This window comes from Xenopus laevis, chromosome 9_10L, assembly GCF_017654675.1.
Source record: "Xenopus laevis strain J_2021 chromosome 9_10L, Xenopus_laevis_v10.1, whole genome shotgun sequence".
Lineage (NCBI taxonomy): Eukaryota > Metazoa > Chordata > Amphibia > Anura > Pipidae > Xenopus > Xenopus laevis.
Genome location: NC_054387.1, coordinates 20,299,272 through 20,324,517, shown reverse-complemented (window position 1 = coordinate 20,324,517; position 25,246 = coordinate 20,299,272). Strand labels below are relative to the sequence as shown.

The 25,246-nt window shown below is 40.2% G+C and overlaps 1 protein-coding gene across 1 annotated transcript in view; it reads right to left on the bottom strand.

The window, feature by feature from the left end:
- map2k6.L (mitogen-activated protein kinase kinase 6 L homeolog) overlaps positions 1 to 25,246 on the bottom strand; it is a 48,154-nt gene that overhangs the window by 5,735 nt on the left and 17,173 nt on the right. The window contains 8 exon segments of the mRNA NM_001086478.1: positions 487 to 626; positions 3,472 to 3,549; positions 3,679 to 3,806; positions 6,671 to 6,722; positions 7,625 to 7,741; positions 9,037 to 9,156; positions 14,349 to 14,462; positions 21,863 to 21,911. Of these exon segments, the coding sequence (NP_001079947.1) occupies positions 487 to 626; positions 3,472 to 3,549; positions 3,679 to 3,806; positions 6,671 to 6,722; positions 7,625 to 7,741; positions 9,037 to 9,156; positions 14,349 to 14,462; positions 21,863 to 21,911 (798 nt within the window).

The window sequence follows — 25,246 nt, the reverse complement described above, 5'->3', positions numbered from 1 at the left end:
GTGTCTTAACATAGTATTTTTTTTTTCTGTGCTCCGCAGTAGCCAACAAACACCAAAGGGGGATAGGGCAGGAGGTTTATTAAAGCTAAAGGCTATTAAAGGTCAAGCAAACTACATTACTTTAATAGCCTCCATAGTTGTATGTAACTCAGATGTTTGTAACCTGGAGACTCCCTGTAATAGGAAAATGCTTGCTTGACTTTTTGCCCATGATATCTTTCCTCTGAAAGTACCTCTATAGGGGTACCTAACCGATTGGCACCCACCAGTGATTTGAAGTGTAGGTCTCCTTTCATGGAAAACGAATCCTTTGCACAGTGAATTCTAAGCTATTTATAAATGGTTTTAAAATTATTTGTAAATGTGCATTATTGGGCAATGGGTTATGGACAGTTTTAACAAACATAGTAAAAGGAGGCCATAGATACTACTACAACTTCGCAGGTCCTCCCCCAGTTTCTATAAATTTATTTGCCTTGTACTTACCACTTTGAGGTAAAGTCAACAAATTCAGCAGAAAACTTGTCTGCAGGCAGCTGTGGGGACGGCTCTTCGACCACCTGTTTTAGCTGTTGGAAGGGGGTCCCCCAGGAGTCATATGGAAACCGTAAAATGGCCAGTTCAATCTATGGAACAGGAGAGGTTAGACATACATACATACCGATCAACATTGGCTGTAGTTTCTCATTTATAACAAATTATATTGAAGAATTTTTATATCAGTTCTGTACAGGTCAACGGATGAGGCAAAGTACAAGTCTGACATTATTTATGCAGGTCGCTTGCTTGCTAAAGCCTGCAGTCTGCTGCCATCTGCTGGTGTTAGGTATTAATGGGGAAAACATAGTAAACATTTAGGGGCCGATTCACTAACTTCGAGTGAAGGATTCGAAGTTTTTTTGGGCTACTTCGACCATCGAATGGGCTACTTCGACCTTCGACTACGACTTCGAATCGAAGGATTCGAAGTAAAAATCGTTAGACTATTCGACCATTCGATAGTCGAATTACTGTCTCTTTAAAAAATACTTCGACCCCCTAGTTCGCCATCTAAAAGCTACCGAAGTCAATGTTAGCCTATGGGGAAGGTCCCCATAGGCTTGGCTAACTTTTTTTGATCGAAGGATATTCCTTCGATCGTTGGATTTAAATCCTTCGAATCGTTCGATCGAACTATCTGCGCTAAATCGTTCGACTTAGATATTCGAAGTCAAAGGATTTCAATTCCTGGTCGAATATAGAGGGTTAATTAACCCTCGATATTCGACCCTTAGTGAATCGGCCCCCCAAAATAGGAAAAAAATGCATAAAGGAAAACAAAAATGTGTTATTACTTCAGTAACAGCTATATTAAATATGCTTAAAGTGGGTAAATAATGTGCATTTGTATATTTTCACTGCTATGCAGGGATTGGTAAAACTGGCACAGACATATAATATATAAATACAAGTTTCATTAAATCACAAGATAGTATACAGTTACGGTACATACATTGAAGTTGTATTGGAACGAATAAATAAATTAAAAAACACTGCAAAATCTAGCCCTCTGCCTAAAGGTGGCCATACACGGTCAGATTTAAGATGCCAATTTGGGTCCTTTACACCGAACCAGCACTTTATTTGAGGTGCATTTGAGGTGCAGATATCTGGCAGGTTTCCCATCAGGACCGCATTGGCTAGCTTATCAGCGTCTATTCTCATTGTCATTTTAATCCAAACATTTGGCCCTGGGGGAGACTATATTGCCTGCCTTTGGTGGGCATATAAGGGACAGGATCGCTAAATGAGCAGATCTTGTAATGTATGGCCAACTTAACATAGTGCCATTCCCAGTTCTGATTGCCATTCCCTGTTCTGATTGAGAATAAAGCTTAAGAGTTGCAGCCATCAGTGGCAGTACTGTTATGCTATATGAGAACAGAGAAATTATCTGATTTTTCTTTCTGAGCAAGCAGATCAGTACAGCCATAGTGGTCTCTTTATAATTGCCCCACCTACAGTGTATTTAGGTATCATGGGCTTAGTTTAGGAGGACCAGGGATGTATGATTAGCAGATGACACCGTTTGGCTTTATAAGGTTCCATCAAACATCGCTCAAACATGCAGAGCATCTTGCAGTTAATTTCTTGACAACAGATCCCATACAGGTAATATTAAGGTTTCTAGGTATTTGTAAGGCCAAAGATTTCGGAGATCCTGAAATCTCCAGGACTTGTGAAAGGAAGGTCAATTGAAACAAGTTTACTTTGCATTGCACAATGATTTCCACTGTGATTCTTCCCAACTATGAATCTGGCTAAGCTTCTCTATCATGGTGCAAGGTATAAGTCAAATAAATGGCATCTGGAGGTGAAGCAGAACAAGGTTTTTTGGTTTCTAGGGATGGATGCATTTGAAACCAACTAGAGACAACACGCAGTTTCATATAGTTTACCAGAAATAAAGACTATTTCCTATTACTCTCTATTTTCTATGTGTGATTGTTTTTCTAATACTGTGTAAAGTGTAATTTTTCACCTTCTAAAGCAGCTCTGGGGGAGGGGGGGTCGCAGAATCTCTGAGTTTCATTAAAGGCGGCTGTTATAATTGATACAATAGTTGTTAATACTCCAGAGATGCTGCCGAGAAACTATCAACTAAATGTTCCAAAATTGTAACAGTTTAGAATCTGCACCTGAATTACTGAGCTGCCAGACAGGGACATTAAACTTTAAACCTAGATTTTGTAAAAACGGTAAAAAGCAAAAAATGGAAATAATAAATGGAAAAAAGGTAAATAATAATAAAAAATGGAAATAATAAATGGAAAGTCTTTATTTCTGGTGAACAATCTGAAAACAATTGAACTGAAAAAAGTGTTTGGAAGATGAACAACCCCTTAAAATTAAATTATAAACCCTGCAAACACATTTAAATAAATCACTGGAGACACCCCTGGAGTGGTGCAGCAGATGCCAAACAGTAGGACTCAGTCTTGAGATTTGCCCATCTGGAACTAACCGGTAACATAGTAAGTTAGGTTGAAAAAAGACATACGTCCATCAAGTTCAACCTTTTAACTCTATTTTAACCTGCTTGTTGATCCAGAGGAAGGCAAAAACCCCAATTTGAAGCCTCTCCAATTTGTCTCAGAGGGGGAAAAAATCCTTCCTGACTCAAAAATAGTCCCTGGATCAACTTGTACTATGAGCTATCTTCCATAGCCATGTATTCCCTCACTTGCTAAACACCATCCAACCCCTTCTTAAAGCTATCTAATCTATCAGCCTGTATCACTGATTCAGGGAGAGAATTTCAAATCTTCACAGCTCTCACTGTAAATAATCCCTTCCGAATATTTAGGCGGAACTTCTTTTTCTTCTAATCGGAATGGGTGACCTCGTGTCAGCTGGAAAGACCTACTGGTTAATAAAAGCATTAACCTCAGACAAATGCTGCCTAAAGATCTCCAAAACAATCATGCATACCAATGTGATTCCAAGGCTCCAAATGTCAGATTTCACACTGTATCCTTTCTGGTTCAGTTCTGGGTTTATCCTTTCAGGCTGTAAAACAGGAAAATATTTTAAGCGGCTCATCAGAAAGCAAATCAACATACGACTCAAAGTGTCAGGAAAGATGCCATCTACACCCCTGGGCGCAGAGTTTTGCTAATAAAGCTGAACTTCACTTACAGCCATGTAAGGTTTGCAGCCGGCATCCATGGTTTTGGCTACAGAGTCAACGAGATAACCACTAATTCCAAAGTCACACATCTTCACCTGACCTTCTTTGTTGATCAGTACATTGGAGGGTTTCACATCTGCAAGCAAATAAAGCAAGTTTATGTTTAAATACAAGTAAATTGGCGGCATTCAAAAGACTAACTTTTTGATCACTTCTTGATCTTTTTTATAGAATAAAATAGCCATGCTGACGAAGGGGTCCGCCCCCCAAAAAGTTGTAGTTATTTGGCTTGTCATGATTAAACTCGGGACATCCTTGTTAAGGTCTGGCCACATGAGCAGATTAGGGGAGATTAGTCGCCCCAGCGACAATCTCCCCGAACTGCCTTCCCCATGCCTCACGAGGAAACTTCAGACGACTTCGAAAAACAAAGCTCCACGTGTGCAGTTCGGGGAGATTGTCGCCCTGACGAAGAGGAGATTTGTCGATGGGGTGACTAATCTCCCCGTATGTGCTCATGTGGCCAGACCCTTAAGCATTCAACCCATGTGCTGGAGTTCTTTTGGTTCTTATGTATGGAAGAGGTGCCGTCTTTCTTAAACTCTGCAGCATCGGGGTTAATTCTGTTGAAGAGGCCAGTTGGGTGTGTTTTTCTTTAAGTATGCCATCAAAAGATGACCCAGTGTTTCTGTTCCTGAAGATGGTTAAAGGGGAACTATTGTGAAAATGAAAATTTAATATAAGCTTCAGCATACTGAAATAAGAAACTTTCCAAATCCAATCAATTAAATATTCTGTACCATTTCTGAAATCATCAAGTTTATCTTCACTATTCCTCTCTCGGCATCTGTTTCTCCTTCATTCAGGAGTTGGAGATCTAATATATCTTATAGTGGGGCTCATTTTGACATCATGTCTCTCTACATGCAGAATTTGTGCAAAAGGCTGTTATTTTGATAGATTTTGTTTGTACTGGAATCAGTTATTTGAGTGAGCCCTAATTCATCTGCTAGAAAAGGAAGCCCCCTATAAGATGTATTGGATCATTCATCTGACACCCAACCGCTGCATAAAGACAGAATGAAGAGAAACAGATGCCGAGAGAGGAATAGTTAATATAAACTTGATTATTTCAGAAACAATGAGAATATTTAATTGATTGTATTTAGAAAGTTTCTTCCTACTGTATGATGAAGCTTATAATAAATTTTCATTTTCGATAGTTCCCCTTTAACTATGTAAATATTAATTTAAAGGTGTACAACCCCTTTAAAACAATATAAAACTTATAACTGCAGAATTCAGTTAAAAAATGGAACCTTCATAAAGCTTAGAAGAAGGGACACGTTGTTCCAAATCACTGCTTATTGAAAGGGGTAGTTCACTTTGAACATAACATTAAGCATGATGCCTCGAGGCAACTTTGGGCGACTATAGAAAACGCATCGCCGCGTATGCATTAGCGACTTTTCATTGTAGCCTATAGGGAAAAACGCTGAGGCAGTTCGGGGAGATAGTAGCTCAAAAGCCAGGCGACAAAATCTCCCTGAATCTCCTCGTGTGGCCTTACCCTAAAGCAGGAAAACACTGTGCCATTATACATGAAAGGCTGAATCTTGTAATTTAAAGCACATTGACTTGAAGTATCTAATGTTCTGTAAAGAAACAGGGCGTAAAAGCAAAACAAACACATCTAGTAAAGTAATTAATAAGGTGTACATGTGTGTGATTATCTCCTCAGACTGGGGGAACCAGTTCTCCATTGCATGGCACTTCTTGATCGTGAGTCTGGAACCCACAACAGCAAGCCATGTCCAAAAGCAACAAGATTGTACTAACAGAAGGATCCTGTAGTTCCTGAATTCTGATAACTGCCAAAGCCTACTATAGATGACAACTGTTTTACATTTATAATAAAAACAAGTCCATGTACATTTTAAAGGGGTGGTTCACTTTTAAGTTAACTTTTAGAATGTTATAGAATTGCCAGTTCTAAGCAAATTTCCAACTGGTCTTCATTATTTTTTTATTTTTTAATTATTTGCCTTCTTCTTCTTCTGACTCTTTCCAGCTATCAAATGGGGGTCACTGACCCAATCTGAAAAACCAATGCTCTGTAAGGCTACCCATTTATTGTTATTGCTGCTTTTTTATTGATCAGCTTTCTATTCTGGCCCTCTCTTCATATTCATATTCAAAACAATGCATGGTTGCAACCACAAACGGCAAACTGGAGAGCTGCTGAATAAAAAGCGAAATAACACAAAAACCGTAAATAATAAAAAATGGATACCAATTGCAAAGTTTCCCGGAATATCACTCTCTACATTATACTAAAGGTTAACACAAATGTGAACAACCCCTTTATATGCTATTGGATCGGTGGTGCCGTAACTGGTCTTGTTTCCATTAAAACTACCTGTTATCAAAAGACTATGTTTGCTGCCACAACCCTCAGGCCAAAGCCATAGAGGTACATATGGAACCCACGGTGGACCTATTTGATGAAGCTTTCTCTGGAAACATACTAGTTTTAGTCACACAAGGACAAAAACGAGTAGTTGGGGGGAAGCCTATTGACAGCACTGATGCTGTGTTCCATGTTCACTACTGGCCATAGCTTAACATTTAGTGGTAGGGACTGACTAGCAAGTGTCAGGCAGAAAAGTCAGCACATCGAAAATGCCTGCAGCATAGCACAGTTCTGTAAATGGGAACAATAAGCCTTTCAGAAGTGCTGATCCTACTATTCTGAAGCTCATCCTATGTCTAGAATCCCAGCCATAAAGCATAGCAGGGACACAGTTTCTTTTTGGCACCAAGTAACAAAAAGACATTTAAATGAGGTTATTCCTATTCACCTGCAATTCGCAACCGATAATACTGCTTAAAACGAATTAAAACTTAAAACATTGCATGAAGGATAGTAAATACTGAAACCATGAGTGCATCCCTTTACGTCATACGAATAATGAATTCTTAGGAACACTAGACACTCACCTCTGTGGATTACGGAGAGTTTGCTATGCAGATGTTCTAATGCTTTAACAATCTGGATGGAGGAAAAGAAGAATATAGAATGCGTAAAGACAGGGCATGCCAGTGGGACCCTATTCTAATGCCATCCATTCAGACTGTTCACTGAATTTCGTTAGTATTAAAGCTCCTTATTCATTATTTATAAAGTTCCGGCAATTAGGAATCGCTTCAATAACTGTAGATCCATTCCTTGATAGGTCTCTGGTTGACGTTTAAGGCTCATTCACTCCACAACCCATCAGGTTCAGACTAATTTTATAGAACACAATTCAGCATATAATTATAATGTTTGTTCTAACCAATAAATCTTAAAAGGCAACTGAAAAAAACTTCTAAAAGACGTATTTAATGAAGCTCTCTTCACACTAATGTAAATGAGCCCCTACCTACTGAGTCACATACTTGGTCTTTTGATGTGGCTCCAGAGCATTCTCTTTTCTAATTATAAGCAGCTGTCTCAGCCAGTGGTGTAACAAGATATTATTGGGCCCACAGCAAATACATTTTAGGGCCCCCCAAATAAATTAGGGCCTCATGGAGCCCCTATACCTCCTGGGCCCCCCCTGCAGCAGCAGAGTCTGATTCCTCTGCAGTTCCGTCCCTGGTCTCAGCTATAGCTGTACAGGGGAGGGTGATGCTAGGAGTGGATTGATCAGTAAGCTACAAGGGAATCACTTTGATTGGATAACTGATGCTACTAGTTTGATTTTTCAAACAACAGGAAAATCCATTCTCACAAGGATCAGCAGCTCCAAAAATGAAAATGCTTTACTGTCATTCTAATTACACTCTTTAATACTGCTGACACATCTGACGCTTGCGTGCGATGCTCTAACAGGTGTTCTTTGTCACAGTCTTGAAACCTTCCTTGGCATTCAAGCAATCCTGTAACTTTAGCCTCAGTTTGCTACTTACTGAAACTGCTATTTTTCCTAGTATGTCCTCGGGGATGGTCAGGCCTTTGTCAATCACATCCTTGTAAAATTTATCCAGTGACGTGTCCATCAACTCCATGCAGATCCAGACATCCCCCTAGAAAATATATTGCTTAACATGAGCACTGGAACTGTGGCAATGGACTACTGCTAAGCATGATCAGTAATCGGCACAGATTAAGTTGTCCAGCCCTATAAAGTATTTGGGGTATTTTGATCAATGCTCTGTTCCAGCAGAAAACAGTGGTAAAAACACCCCAATCCTTCTGTAATTACTCCCGCTGTGTTTTAAAATTGAGCTCCTTTATCGATGCACATACCAGAAATGTATCCATGCAAATTTAATATGTCATTAGCCTAAGTCTGTGGGCACACAGGCTGAAGGCTCAGCTGCTCTCAGCCTGCATATTTTTTGCAGATCTGCTCCCTGCTCCATTGAGCTGAATCCAATCAGCCTGTGTGCTCACACATACAGTGGAGCTCAGCCCAAATACACAAAAGGAATCTCTGGGCTAACCTCCACTCTGCACTGCTATGTGTGTGCACCCGCAGGCGGACTGGATTCAAACCAGCGGAGCAAGGGGCAGGGAGCAGATCTGCTACTCTCCGCATACAGTATGTGCCCATAGCCTTAGATGTAGCTTAATCTGGTGAGAACCAGAAGGCAGAGGGAAGAAATATAGGGATGTGCCAGGAGGCAAGCACACGTAATATCACAGTCATCATCTTGGACATATTTGAAGTGGTAATTTGTAACATGCTACCGCAATGCTGCATAGAACACTAACCAGTTTGGTTAGCAGCATAGTGTTAAGCAATAGGTGATAGGGGAGACCTGCATGTAGCACTCACGGGTTAAGGTATTTGGATGCCACTTGTACTATCTTATTTAAAGGTTGGCTGACATTATGATGCATTGCCAAGGTGCCCAGCTTAAACACAGTAATAATGTCACTGCCTGGCCCAAGGATGAGTCCATGAGTCCACTTAACAATCGCTACTCTGTTATTAAGATTATGTTGTAGCATCTATGATTATGCCACAAGCAAAATATACATGATGACAGATCTCCCACACACCTTTAATAACACAGCACACAATGTAAGTGGGTGAAGGGAGAGCTCAAAAGGACAGGGTGCAAACACAGGTGACCATCCTGTAAACTGGAGCAGTTGTAGACAGACAGTATAGCAGATAGGGACAGTAGGGTAAGCTAGTGACAGCAGCATTTTACATCAATGTTTCCCAAAATGTGGCCGTTCCATTGGGTACAACTCCAAGAACCCAATAGAAGGCACAGGGTTATAGCTTAACAATGCAAGGGCCATAAGTTGGGCTGTCCTGATATTTATAAATATTGTTGCCATGCATATATACATATGCTGTCAATACCTCTCTAAATAAAGCCCCATAAAATGTGACAGTAAAATGGCAATCCACTGTGCGCATAGAGATATCCAGGTCCATCAGCAGCCTTTTCTGTTCTTGGCTGTTCACAGTAGCTCTGATGCGCTGCAGAGAGAGAGAAAGAAAGGATCAGTCTGGGAAATTAGGGAACAAAAGCTTTATGTACTGGTTTATCCATCCAGCCCATCTATTTTTTTAGTACCAGCCGTAAAAATTAAAAAAATTGGCCTTCTTCTGCAAACTGTATGCAAAGTCTAGTACAAGGGAAATGACCTCACTGAGAATAAATCAAAACTGTGAGCAGAAATGCTACCACTAATATTGGAGCCAATTACGTAGGATTCATTTCAGAGCATGATTATCTGCCCCTGCATGTCAGCACCTCTACAATCAAACTGCAGTGCAATCACTACAAACTGATCTTCCAACAGCAGACTGCTACGGATTAGCCTTCAGGTTGATCAGTACAGTAAGTCAATTTAATTCTAAGCCTTCCATAACGAACTGCACTGTAATGAAATAACTGCATGGTTACGCCTAACGCATTAAAAATTCTAGTGTACTGTTGTTATGTGTAGCTTTCCAAGGCATGTGGAGATTGTTCACCTTTAAATTAACTTTTAGTATGATGTTAGAGAGACAAATTGCAACTGGTTTTCATTTTTTACTATTTGTGGTTTTTGAATGATTTAGCTTTTTATTCAGCAGCTCTCCATTTTGTAATTTGAGCAATCTGGTAGCTAGGGTCCAAATTAACCTAGCAACCCTGCATTGGTTTGAATAAGAGACTGGAATATGAATAGGGCCTGTATAGAAAGATGAATAACAAAATGTAGCAATAACAATACATTTGCCACTTTACAGAGCATTTGTTTTTAGATGGGGTCAGTGAAATAAATTAATAAATAAATAATGAAGACCAATTTAAAAGTTGGTTAGAACTGGTCATTCTATAACATAGTAAAAAAATGTTAAGGTGAACAGCACACAGGGTAACTCTGCCATTCTCCCACCACACTGGAAATTACAAGGCTAGCAAATCATTGGAAATCAACCCCATATCATGCCATTTAGGCAATAGCAGATGGGACGTTTTGTAGCCTGTGATTAATCTCGGGTACAGCAGGCGACAAAGTATCCCTTGTTTCCGCTCTGGTGGGTAACATGGGAATCAACACTAAGAAAGTATATGTGGTGCAAAGTTGTCCAAAGATTCCTTGTGAGGAAACCTAGGGCTACTTCAGAACGTAGCTGTACCACATACGTTTCCCCAGTAGCGATTTCCATGTTAGGGTGGTGGCACACGGGGAAATTAAGTCTCTTACGCCATCCCACCAGCAATTCATTCTTACATAGTTACATAGTTAAATTGGGTTGAAAAAAGACAAAGTCCATCAAGTTCAACCCCTCCAAATGAAAACCCAGCATCCATACACACACCCCTCCCTACTTTTAATTAAAATTCTATATACCCATACCTATATTAACTATAGAGTTTAGTATCACAATAGCCTTTAATATTATGTCTGTCCAAAAAATCATCCAAGCCATTCTTAAAGGCATTAACTGAATCAGCCATCACAACATCACCCGGCAGTGCATTCCACAACCTCACTGTCCTGACTGTGAAGAACCCTCTACGTTGCTTCAAATGAAAGTTCTTTTCTTCTAGTCTAAAGGGGTGGCCTCTGGTACGGTGATCCACTTTATGGGTAAAAAGGTCCCCTGCCATTTGTCTATAATGTCCTCTAATGTACTTGTAAAGTGTAATCATGTCCCCTCGCAAGCGCCTTTTTTCCAGAGAAAACAACCCCAACCTTGACAGTCTACCCTCATAATTTAAGTCTTCCGTCCCTCTAACCAATTTAGTTGCACGTCTCTGCACTCTCTCCAGCTCATTTATATCCCTCTTAAGGACTGGAGTCCAAAACTGAACTGCATACTCCAGATGAGGCCTTACCAGGGACCTATAAAGAGGCATAATTATGTTTTCATCCCTTGAGTTAATGCCCTTTTTTATGCAAGACAGAACTTTATTTGCTTTAGTAGTCACAGAATGACACTGCCCAGAATTAGACAACGTGTTATCTACAAAGACCCCTAGATCCTTTTCATTTAAGGAAACTCCCAACACATTGCCATTTAGTGTATAACTTGCATTTATATTATTTTTGCCAAAGTGCATAACCTTGCATTTATCAACATTGAACCTCATTTTCCAGTTTGCTGCCCAGTTTTCCAGTTTAGACAGATCACTTTGCAAAGTGGCAGCATCCTGCATGGAACCTATAGTTCTGCACAATTTAGTATCATCTGCAAAAATAGAAACAGTACTTTCAATGCCCACCTCCAGGTCATTAATAAACAAGTTGAAAAGCAAGGGACCTAGTACAGAGCCCTGCGGTACTCCACTAACAACACTGGTCCAATTAGAAAATGTTCCATTTACCACCACTCTTTGTAGTCTATCTTTTAGCCAGTTCTCTATCCAGGTACAAATACTATGTTCCAGGCCAACATTCCTTAATTTAACCAGTAACCTTTTGTGTGGCACTGTATCAAATGCTTTAGCAAAGTCTAAGTAAATTCACATCCACTGCCATCCCAGAATCGAGGTCTCTACTTACATTCTCGTAAAAAGAAATTAAGTTAGTCTGGCAAGATCTATTACGCATAAAACCATGCTGGCACAAACTCATAGTATTATGATTTGCTATGAAGTCCAGTATCTTATCCTTTATTAACCCTTCGAAAAGCTTTCCTAATACTGACGTCAGACTAACTGGCCTATAGTTTTGAGGCTGAGAACGGGATCCTTTTTTGAATAGAGGCACCACATTAGCAATTCGCCAGTCTCTCGGCACTATGCCAGATCTCAATGAATCCTGAAAAATTAAGTAAAGAGGTTTGGCAATCACAGAGCTAAGATCGCTAATTACCCTGGGATGAATACCATCTGGCCCTGGACCTTTGTTAATCTTAACATGTTCAAGTCTCTTTTGAATTTCTTCATGTGTGAACCATGCATCATTAGTTGTATTACTAGAATTGGGAGTGTTAAGAAGGAAACCTTCACTTACTGGTTCTTCATTTGTGTAGACAGATGAAAAATACGAGTTCAGAATCTGCGCTTTTATTTTGTTTTCATCAACCAGCTGACCCCCCTCTGATAGTAAGGGTCCCACCCCTTCCTGCTTCATTTTTTTACTATTGACATATTTAAAAAATAATTTTGGATTTTTTTTACTGCTTGCTGCAATATCCTTTTCTATAGCAATTTTAGTTTGCCTTATAGCTTCTTTGCATGATTTATTGGCCTCCTTGTACCTTATAAATGTTTCGGCTGTACCAGCTAACTTGAAAGCCTTAAAAGCACGTCTTTTCTTACCCACCTCAACACCAACGCTTCTATTGAACCAAAAAGGTTTTGCTTTGCAACGACGTTCCTTGCTTACAAGTGGAATATACTGACAAGTATATTTATTAAGCAGCATTTTAAAGACTTCCCATTTTTGTTCTGTGTTTAACCCTGTGAAAAGCATTTCCCACTTAATATGTTGCAGAGATGCCCTTATACTGTCAAAGTTTGCACGTCTGAAATTTAGTGTTTTAGTTACTCCCTTATAGAATTGCTTCTGCAACAGAATCTCAAAGGAGACCATGTTATGATCACTATTCCCTAAATGCTCACCCACACAAATGTTAGAGATGAGTTCAGTATTGTTAGTTATTACAAGGTCGTCGGGAAGGCATTTCAGTGAGATTAGTCGCCCGTAGTATCGAAGATTGTTTGCAAGTGCCACCACCCTTAGCCACTGGAAAGAAAACAAGGGACATTTAGTTGCCCACTGTACGGGCAGAGGCACACACTGCAATTCGGGGGGAGATTAGTCGCCCGGTGACAAATCTCCTCTTCTTCGAGGGCGACTAATCTCCCCGAACTGCCTTCCCGCCAGCTAGAATGAAAATCGCCGGCGGGATGGCACTCTAAGCATTTCGTTTCTAAAGTCGCCCGAAGTTTCCTCAACTTCGGGCGATTTCCGAAAACTAAGTGCTCTGCTAGCCGGCGGGAAGGCAGTTCGGGGAGATTATTCGCCTTGAAGAAGAGGAGATTTTTCACTGGGGGACAAAACCCCCCAAATTGCAGCGTGTGTCTCTGCCCTACCAGAGATTAACCTCAGGTGACAAAAGGTCCCATCTGTCATTGCCCTTGTAGTTTCAAAACCCAGCAGTCTGAATGATGGCTCTAATGGATTGGAAAAAATGTTCTAAGCCTTGTAATTGCAAGGGCCAGTAGACATGCCCTTATCTACCCCCCCCTTTGCAGGTTTATTGGCACTTGGATTAACTCAATTGTTCTGTAAAAGGCAAGTTCCAATAAATTACAGACAATTCCTAACATCCGCCTGGTTTGGTTCAGGTGCCTCCAGGAAATACACTATTCTTTTGCAGGAAGTAAAACAAAGTAATAGCAGGGCACTCAAGTAGAAAAAACAACAATACTTTATTAGAATTACTTGCATTTTGACACCTTATAGAGGTCTGTACTTTTTCAGTCCCCCTGACATAGATCCCCTCTATGAGGGGTTGAAACACATTGGGTTGTCACATGTAATGACATTAACTAGATATATTCATTGATGTCGTAAATATAAAAGCGCACATCGGTACTCTCTAAGGATCCAGCTTTCCATAACCTTTAGCCACTGCAGAAAGCTTTCAACCTTACATTACAAAAAATAGAGGCCCATGTTATAGTAAGGTTTTAGCTAGGGATGCACCGAAATAACTATTTTGGATTCGGCCGAACTCCTGAATCCTTCATGAAAGATTTGGCTGAATACCAAACCGAATCCGAAGTTGCTTATGTAAATTATGGGTGGGAAGGGGAGAACATTTTTTACTTCCTTGTTTTGTGACAAAAAGGTCCACCGATTTCCCTCCCTGCCCCTAATTTGCATATGCAAATTAGGATTCTGTTTGGCCGGGCAGAAGGATTTACGATTCCTGCTGAAAAAGGCCGAACCCTGGCCAAATCTTGAACCAAATCCTGGATTCGGTGCATCCCTAGTTTTCGCATATGAACCCTTGTGACCACCAAAAACATGGTAAAATTATGTAATCATGACAGACTGGGCCAGGAGTTAACCTATCTTACAGAAATGTGCAAAACAGTATTTTCTATTATGCCGATACTCGCCACCATTACCACTGCTACCATCAGTGAGAAGTAAACTGCAGAAATCCATGCATTTTGATCACCAGAACAAATAGCAATGCCCACCCTTCTTTCTCACCTTCACTGCCATTATCTGCTCACTGGGAACATGGCGCATCTTCTCCACGACTCCATAGGCTCCCCGGCCCAGTTCTTCTATTGGTTCCAAGTCATCAGCCTTAACTTCAAAGTTCTAAAGAGACAGAAGAGGATTGAGAATGGGAAAGAGTGAATTGATATATGAAAATAAATGGTCACAGGGTAGATATTTATATATATATATATGTTGCACAAAGAAACCCGTCCCCAGCTGCCAACACAGCTGTAACTTAAAAGAAGTATCTTTCTTGGAACGGAGCAATTTTCTTGTTTCATAATGAATAAGCCCATGGGCCGAATGGGTGGTTACCGTACAAGTGACCTAGTATGACCACGTCTCTATTGTTCCATTTGTGCTCTCTGCACTACCAGAGCCATATTTCTGGTTTAACAAATCAAATTTTGGCTTTAACACTACTAGGAGCCGCATTTTACACCCCTGGGCAAAAGATGGACTGACAAGATCCAAGATAGGGAGCTGCTTTGTACCTCTTTGAAGGCATTGATCATTACAGTTATAATTCTGATGAATCTCTTGGCTGGTACATTAAATATAGTATATGCCAGGGATCATCAACCTTGATTACCCGTGAGCCACATTCAGATATACATAAAAGTTGGATAGCAACACAAGCATGCAAACAGTTCCTGGGGGTGCCAGTTATAGGCTGTGGTTGACTATTTGTAGCCCCCTTGTGGACTGGCAGCCTACAAGAGGCTCTGTTTGGCAGTACACCTAATTTTTATGCAACCAAATCTTGCTTCCAAGACAGGAATTCAAAAAAAGCAGGTGAGCTGGTGAACAACATGTTGCTCATGAGCCACTGATTGGGGAGCACAGGCATATGCAATGCAGCATTTCTAGCCATAATGATTTTTAAGCTTGTGTTCTCTTTTAAACATTAAGCAGTGGAATAGAAAAAGAACACGGTTCTACCTACAGGAAACAGCATGATGTGCAACAAAGTATGCAGCAGTATTCCAGGGCTTAGATTCTATTATGGGTCCATTCGTAGCACAAGTAGTTTGGCTGAACGTCTCACAACTCACTTTTTCATTGTGCTTTTTCATTGTGCTGTACTTGGGACCAGTACATGGCGTTGGGTTTACTGACTGGGGATCCTGGGAATTATAGCTCAGCAGCTGCTGTCAAACTGCAGGTTACACATCCTTGCTTTACCTTCAGTTTGAAAGCCAAGGATCAAGGTGGCCAGGAAGAGGAACTAGTACAACCGGTTCCTAAACTTCATGACTTTCTTCCCCTTCTCTAGAATTCAGAGCTGAAGAATTATATCCAGTAGAACTACCAGTCAATGGAGCATGGGGGGTGCATGTGTACTATGTTACAGAAGCTATAATGCATGCAATAGAAATAAATTAAAGGGAAACCACAGTACGCTGTAATACTGTGAATATGTAGTTCCTCAACACACATCAGTAGTCATTACTCATTATATAACCTGCCATTAGGGGTGCTGTTTATAACAGGGTGTCACCGTTAATTCAAGCAACATGGCAACATGCACAAATGTTAATTATTGGAGAAGCATTATTTAATGCACACAGAAATATCTTCTATCTTCTTGGGCAGAACTTTATTGCATTTTATCCTATTTAACCTATTTTATGCAGAGAAGAAGAAGCCTTTGACTGTCTGGCTGCAACTGAACGGCACCTCCCATCATCCTCTGCTGGCCACATCCTGTGGATTATTGCTTCATTCACAGAATGTCACAAAGAGGAAGCACCAAACCACAAAACCTAATAATAGCCGAGCTTTCTAGCAAGCAGCGAGCATAACGGCAGCGAGTTTACAAGGATCATCTGGTTGCCAAGCCTTGGTGGCACATCTCCATGTTACCTACCTTACCCTGCAGCCCACCTTCAGATCTCCTTATGACTTGAATACAGTAAATAAATATTATGTTAAATGCATCCCTGAAGCAAAATATTTATATCCACTGTCAGCCATGCAATCCCCTAATCCCCCTAGGTCACCAGTACTGGCAATATGTGTCTCTTTCAGATTATTTCAGGATAAGGTTACAGGAAATCCCTATGATGAGCAGAACCCTTGAATCCAAAAAATATGGGCAGATCAAACCCCTTAGTATGCAAGCACATATACTTCTAGTCATGAAGGCTAGGGCCACAGCACACAGAATCTGCTGCCTCACTGCTCCTCTTCTCTTCTTCTGCTGCACTGCAGGCATGGTGGATTTCTGAGAGAAATACAAAATCTCACATTTCGTCGCCGAAATCAGCCGCGTCTGCCTGCACCAGAGCGGAGGTAATGATTCTGGGTGCAGGTAGAGAAGCAGCAGGGCAGCGGATTCTCTGCAGGCTGTTTAGGCCTTAGACTAGACTTGGGGTGTTGCCCTAGCCTCAGCAAGCCGTAGGCTAGGGCCACACGACTCTTGGCCTGCTGAGAAACTCATCCGCTGCCCTTCTTCTGAGAGTTTGCATTTTGCGCTGAAATCCACCACGCCTGCAGTGCAGCAGAAGAAGAGAAGAGGAGCAGTGAGGCAGCGGATTCTCGGCCTGCGCGTGGCCCTAGCCTAACACTGTCTTGGCTCATAACTCCCCAAAATAGAGGCAACTGATATACAGGTATACAGCGGTGGGACCCTACCCACAGAACATTATAGGGGGAATGTAATGTGTTTCGCTAGCACAAAAAACCTGCGCAAAGACACTTGCGAACTAGCGCCAATGTTTGCATCCTTTTTGACTTGTTAAAGACCTTAATGACTTCCTCGCAAAGTTAAGAAACCTTTTTTTGAAGCAGAATATTTAACGTAACTCCAGAGCAGGTGTAAACACTAAACCTTTGCTTAAAGAAAATGTGCAATGTAATATTCGCCAGCAACTGATTTTACATAGCGAGCAGTGCTAAACATTCGCAAAGACACCATTTTAAATAACGCCTGTGACTTTTAATAACATTCCCCCCATTGTGTAACACTGGATTTGAAGCGACTCCGTGCAAGGTAAAACATGCCGAACAGTTCCATTAAAAAAACAGAAGCTCAGGAAACTGGCAGTAGTGCCACCAGTTTTAAAAGTTTCCACCAGGCAGAGCCGGCCGGCTTGTGCTTCCGTGAACTCAGCAGGTTTCCTTCAAATGAAGGAATTTTCTTGGATTAAGATTAAATGGTTTCCAAATGATTCTTGGCTGCCGAGCCCAGTAACAGTCTGCAACAGCCTGTTTAATGAACCAAAATGTAAACTTAGAACCTGCTGAAGTACTACCTGCAGGATTAACACTGCACGCTCCAACTGTCCTTACTGGGCATAAACTGCCGGGAGGGGCGTTGTTTCGAATACAATCACTTCTCACATTTACCTTTTCCAAAATGCTCTCAAATGTTCTGGGTCACAAACTACATCATCTCAAGGAGGGCCCCGGGCTCTTGGAAAAGTCAAAGCAATTATTTCTAAACATCCCTGAGCTCTAGAATGTCTGAATGGAATCAGGAACCGCCAGTTAGCAAATATGATAATGGATATAACATAGTAGCTGAAGCTGAAAAAGACCCTCCATCAAAGTCAAACCTTTGCTAAAACTTTTGCCACCTTAGTATTTAGTTGACAAGCATAGGAACTAAAAAATTTAACTTGTGTAATTTATTTTCCTAAGTTAACCAAAATTTATAGGAGCATAATACTCACCAATTATGGTTTAAATGAATATTGTTTACTCTTTCTACCGGTATTTGTCAGAAACAGAATAGAGAACTGTGTGTTTTATTTCTGCCAAGCTTGCAAATGTGCCTTGTCTAACTGTATACAACTATGATTATGGTCTCCCATAGCCCACCTATTATATTATATTCCCCTAACATGAAACCAGAAGAGGGCGAAGTCTTGTCAGTCCATGGGTGTATGCTGACATCATTGTGGGCCAGGGCAACTGAATCAGGCAATAAGAGACATCTTCAAAGCAGTAGCAACAAATCAGGATTTTTTATTGTGCTTACAGAGACTGTCAAACTATGCATGCTGGTATTTACATGCCAATGCCAGATTCCATGGCACTGAAAGGTTTAAACGAAGAGGCCTGCACTTTAGGAAAAGATGTGTTTAATCCAGTTTATAATCTGCACCATCGTTGCTCACTACTATAGTACAGGAAGCTGTTGCTGGCCTCCTCTTGCGAAGCTATTATAAAACCAATAATAAAACATGTATTAGTTAGTGCAGTGCTAATGTTTTGGTTTATTTATATCTGGTGCCAATGTGCCCATTACACTTGGAATGTCACTGTATAGCATGCAGGGCATAGTATCCCTGTAGGTAATATGTGCCTTGACAAGGCATTATGTATAGGGATAATATACAGTGTGCCCATGCTTAATTCTGCACTAAAATCCCCTGCAGCTAAATGTATGCCCAGGTGCTGCCACATGCTTCTCCTTTTGTCACAGGAGCATATTGTGCCATTTCTTATTGTGGTGGTTCCCCTTTAAGTTAACATTTAGTATGTTATAGAATGGCCAATTATAAGCAACTTTTCATTTGATCTTCATTATTTATTTTTATATAGTGTTTTAATTATCATTTATTTAATTGTCTATTTGTCTTTGTCTTTCCAGCTTTCAAATGGGGGCCAATGACCCCATCTAAATTACAAATGCTCTGTAATGCTACTTAAAGGACAAGGAAAGTCTAAAATAGAATAAGGCTAGAAATGCTGTATTTTGTATACTAAACATAAACATGAACTTACTGCATCACAAGCCTAATCAAACAAATAATTTATACTTTCAAAGTTGGCTACAGGGGGTCACCATCTTGTAACTTTGTTATACATCTTTGCCTAACCCTGACCCTGCACATGCTCAGTGTGGTCTGGGCTGCTTAGGGATCATTATAAACAAAGCTGCTTGAGTTCTGCATGGCTGGGAAGTAAAGCGGAGGCTCCCCCTGCTGTTCATAAGTATGATTGTTTCCCTGCCCAGCAGTTAGGGACCGTCTGACAATTCCTATCCACAGCAGTAAATGAAGGGAGAATTTCACTGCATACAGTCAGGTTTCTTATAAAAACAGTACACATTTTTTAATTAAAGTATATTGGAGATAGGTTTCTTTTTCATTAAAGAAAGTAAAAATGGGATTTTATATTTTTGACTTTCCTTGTCCTTTAAGTAGTTTTATTGCTACTTTTTATTAATCATCTTTCTATTCAGACCCTCTCCTATTCATATTCCAGTCTCCTATGCAAATCAATGCATAGTTGCTAGGGTAATTTGCAAAACTGCTAAATAAAAAGTTAAAACTCAAAAACCACAAAAAATAAATTAAAACCAATTGCAAATTGTCTCAGAAAATCACTCTCTACATCATACTAAAAGTAAACTTTTACCTGGCACAGAATTTGATGCAATGATCCACTTGTTTGAGGCAGTTATACTGGAATATTAATGGGTAGTAAACATGGTAGACTACACCACAATTTGGCACACCATTAGTAAATGAGGCCCAGTTGCAATTATATAAGAAAACACCCAATGAATAATGTTCCCACGTGCAAAAGGAGCGTGCAAAAGGAGCAAGAGCGAGACTGGATGAAATTGCAAAGAAAACACGGTGTAAAAGACATTATTTAGCCCACAAAAGGGGAGCAATTATGCACAATGCACCTCTTTGTAAATGAGCCTGAATATGCTTGGTTTTCTCAGCAAAACAAGATAATGAAACATCTATTTGCTGTCAAATGTCCTAACTGCTCAGTATAACGGGTTATTGAAGGCAAGCACTGCAATGACCTGCCCCGTCCTTTGTGCAGAATTTACAGCCTTCCGCGGTAGCTTCCTACTTTGTGCATTAGGCACGCTCAGGGTCATCTCAGGTGATTCTGTGCGCTTGGCACTTGCTTTTCTTTGGTGCGCTAGTCATTTTATACTGCAGCGGTAATGGAAGATCATTCTAGAAAGCGAATGCTAATTATTTATACATCATTTAGGCAATGCACTCTGTGTGCATCAAAATAACAAGGGATTTAAAAGTAATACTGCCGTTCAATTTCATTTTTCATACAGGCTTTTACAAGGCTGTGCAGTATTCCGTAACAAAGATGTAGTCTTCACATATAATATATTAAATAAATATAATTAATCTATAAGTACTGATAAATAGGGCTGCTGCACAGATTTGAACATAAAGCAGCCCTTTGCAAACTGAAGCTGGCTACAAAGGTGCAGATCTCTGGACAGTTTTGCTAAACATGGTTCAAAATAAGTAGTCCAGGTAAAAAGCCATCAGTCCTTTTGGGTGATACGTGCCAATAGGATTGCCATTTACCAGAAGAATTTGAATGCAGACTGGGTGATACATAAGCAGGGGTTGATCAGTCTCCTAAAAACTGGGCAATATTATATGGCTGTGAATATTTTGTTTGAGTATCACTATGGGCTGTGGGATTGTCCTGTTCCTGGATCCTTTACAACGTAGGTTCACTGCTTTCTGATTTGGCTGATCGCCTCTGGTAGGTTATTATAATTTGAGGGCTCACATGGCCTAATGTCTTGGAAATACCCTTCTTGCATTTTAGCAAATATGGTCTGTGTCACTGTGGGGGCATACACAAAGGCTTTTATTCATAGAGACCAAGCAACACCATGAATGTCCTTTTTGGAAGTACACCACCTTCATATTAAATTATAAAGATTCCCTAACAGCAAGTAACTGAAAATAGCAGCAAAGCGGTGAGAATGCAGAGAGATAAACTGGGCTGGCAGAGCAGACTAGTACCACTCAGTCATATCATTTGCCATTTGTTTTGCTGTAAATCTGGCTGGCAGCACAAAGTCTAGGTCCTACATTCAATTTAAGGGGTGGTTCCCCTTTTAAGTTAACTTTTAGTATATTATAGAATGGCTAATTCTAAGCAGCTTTTCAATTGGTCTTCATTTTTTTCTTTTTTTCTGATAGTTTTAGAATTATTCACTTCTTCTTCTGATTCTTTCCAGCTTTCAAATGAGGGTCACCGACCCCATCTAAAAACAAATGCTTTGTATGGCTTATACATTTATCGTTATTGCTGCTTTTTATTACTTATCTTACTATTCAGGCCCTCTCCTATTCATAGACCAGCTTCTTATTCAAATCATTCCATGGTTGCTAGGGTAATTTGGACCCTAGCAAACAGATTGCTGAAACTGCAAACAGAAGGGCTGCTGAATGAAAAGCTAAAAACGTAAAAACCAAATTATAAAAAAATGAAAACCAATTGCAAATTGTCTCGGCATATCACCCTCTACATTATACTATTATGTAATTTAAAGCTAAACAACTAGGGCACTATCTGCAAGGAGTTTGTAAGTTCTTCCAAAAAACACAGGTTACTGGACTACTGATAAAAAGGAGTAGAGCGTATGTGAATGTGATAGTGACCTTAGATTGTAAGCTCCACTGGGGCTCTGTAAAGCACTGCACAATAGGTCAGCACAATATGAATAAAGGCTAATAATAATTTATTCAACCTTTTCTTACCTTTTCTCCTATGAGGATACAGGCTTTAGAGTCCAAGTCCCGTGGAGGCCTGTAAGAAAGGGCAAGCAGACATTACTATAAAGCAATAAATCACTGTGTCTGACCCTCTCATCCCCTTTAGTTTGTCTGTTCCAGCTGTGATGGGACAATGCATTTTCACAGGGTCCTGCATCTGACTCTATACAATCCTGGTCCCATTGCAGTGTGGGCAGACGGCCCTTTGAATAGAGCAAAGGGAATGGGGATATTACACACTCTGTCTGAAGCCTTTTGTATGAACCTCTGCACTTTCAATACAAGTCCTGGCGACAGCTGCAAGGCTAAATAATTTGACCCCCAAATAGATTTCTTTTACTGGTTTGATAGTTGCTCGCCCACCATGAATGCATAGACGGGTCATTATTCGCAAACCGAAAATAGAAAGATCTAAAAGCACTGACATCAAGTGAAAAGAAACGCAAAGTCGTTTAAAGCTTTTTAATCTGTCAGACAGAGAAATATAAATAGTGTCAGCCAAGCTGCTGCACAACTAAATTTGTATGGAAGTCCCCTGCCAGATGCTGTAATGTTAGTTCTATATATCCAAGTTCATACCTATCCCAGTTCAATAAGTCTTTTTAATACAAGTATCGGACCTGTTATTCAGAATGCTCAGGACCTGGGGTTTTCTGCATAACGGATCTTCATACCTTAAAAGGGTTGTTCACCTTCCAAACACTTTTTTTCAATTCAATTGTTCCCCAGAAAAAAAAAGTTCCGGTCAGTGATGTGCGGGCCGACCTCGCACTCTTCTTCGCGGGTGGCCACCGCCAAATGCCGACTTCCGGGTTCTTCTTTTATAGACGCTGCACCTGCTCACCCCCCACTTCTGTGACGTCATTGGGGGAGGGTCGGCGCAGGTCTATAAAAAGAATCCGGAAGTCGGGCTTGGGCGGGCGGGGATGGAGGGCGGGTGCGGGAAATCCCTTGTTGTTCCAGGGCCCCCTTAAAAGTTTTTTTAAAATTTGGAGGTCAGGGCCCCCATACAAGTTAAAAAAAATTATTTGTGACCTGGGCCCCCCTGTAATTTAAAAAAAAAACAAACAAAACATTGGCGCCAGGGCCCCCTTACAAGTTAAAAAAAAATTGGGGCCCCAAAGAATATTTTTTTTTTAAAAACATGGTGCCAGCCCCCCCCCCCATAAAAGTTAAAAAAAAAATTGGGTGCCTATAGAATATTAAAATAAACATAATCAGTGGTACAGGCTGAAACATTAGATAGCTTTAAGAAGGGGTTTGATAGCTTTTTAGAAAGTGAGGGAATACAGGGTTATGGAAGAAAGCTCATAGTACAAGTTGATCCAGGGACTAGTCCTATTGCCATTTTGGAGTCAGGAAGGAATTTTACCCCTCTGAGGCAAATTGGAGAGGCTTTCAATGAGTTTTTTGCCTTACTCTGGATCAACTAGCAGTTAGGCAGGTTAAAATAGAGTTAAAAGGTTGAACTTGATGGACGTGTGTCTTTTTTCAACCTTACTTACTATGTTACTATGTTACATTGGTGGCCAGGGGTTTAAGAAATAAATAAAAAACAAGAATTAGTGTTCAGTATAATTGAACTCATGGCTTCAGGACTTCAACTTCGCCTCCATATATGACTTTGGGTCTTTTCGCCGCTTCGAGAGTTCGACTTCAGCTGTTTTTGTCGCTTCGGGTCTTCAGCTGTTCGGCACTGTCAAGGGCCCAGCTCTTGTGAAAGTACAGCACTGCATCAGCATTTAAAGGGGTAGTTCACTATAAAATTTGCATCTTAGTATGTTCTGCTTGAAAAATAAATTTTTGCATTTAACTTTTGTTTTTTGTTCTGCAACTGTCAGGCTTGGAAGTTAATCTACAATCTAATTGGCAGAATGTAATTACCACAGCAACCATGCAGCTGTCTGAATTACAACAATTACACAATTGTAATTTAGATATGTCCCAACTATTTTGCATACTTTAATAATACTCAGCAGCTAATAGTCACAGATAGCCCTGGTCTGTAACGTAGCATCACTGCTAGACTAGGAGTGTGTATAATACAAACACATGGTCTTAGTACAGCTAAATGAATGCTAAATATTAAATACAATTTTTATTTATTGTCAGGAGGCGGCTCCTTCCGGGAAAGCAGTAGTGTGCTTCCGGGAAGCCCTGAGCCCTCCACTGGTTCTATTCAGGCAGCAACAGGAATTCTAGGAATGCGGTAGACCAGGAATCTCCCAGCTGCTTGAGTCAGCATAGCAGCACCTTATTATTCTCATTATTTTCCGAGATGAAACTACAGATATCTCCTATTATGCCACATAAAGTTTATCTCCTGAATGCTGGAGTGTTCCTTGCTAAAGACTAAAATCTAAAGAGAGGGGGCCAACATATCCTGTTTAATGAGCTGTATCTGATATACCAAACATTCAGGCATGTATTCTAGAAGTCTATTACAGTCCAAAGGCCTTTAGTTACACAGGTCTGCATTAAAAGAGAGAGAACCAATGGAAAAAAACCTTCTGTATAAATATTATTGATGGTTTACTGTATACATTTTTTTTTTCATTTTAAAGGGTTACTAAAACCGGTTGCAAATAAATATTAATTTTATTCCTTTTATGGCATAGGTCTGCCATATCCCTTCAGACAGACAGCAGCTCACTGAAAGTTAAAGGGATTGTTCACCTTTGAGTTAACAATGATATTCTGAGACTATTTGCAATTGGTTTTCATTTTTTATTTGTGGTCTGAGAATTATTTAGCTTTTTATTTAGAATAAACATCTCTCTTGATTGGTCCAAATTACCCTAGCAACCATGCACTGATTTGAATAAAACTGAAATATGAATAGGAGAGGATCAGAGTAGAAAGAGTCATACAAAGTTGCACCACAAAGCATTTGTTTTTTTAGATGAGGTTAGTGACCTCCATTTGAAAGCTGGATAGAGTTAGAAGAAGAAGGTAAATAATTCAGTATAAAAAAAAAAGAAGACCAATTGAAAAGTTGCTTAGAATTAGCCACTCTATAACATACTAAAAGTTAACCTAAAGGTGAACCACCTATTTAAGGTTCTGAAACCCTCCAGTGGTAAGGAAAAAGTATCTTTTGTTTCTGGAAAAATGGCCGAAGTACATTGACAGAGCCTGGGAGAACAGAGTACTTAATGCACATGGGTACCCTTAAAACCTGGTTAAAACAGAGGAAAAGGAGGTGTGCACCAGAGGGGAGTTTTATTTTATACAGAATAAGACTAGTATATGTGGAAAGTTGCACAGCAGATCTATGTCATAGCAGGTATTCAAATATCCTTTCATTAAAAAAAGGTCAATTGCCCTTTAATAAGTTGAACATATTTCCTACACTTATAACTTTGAGAC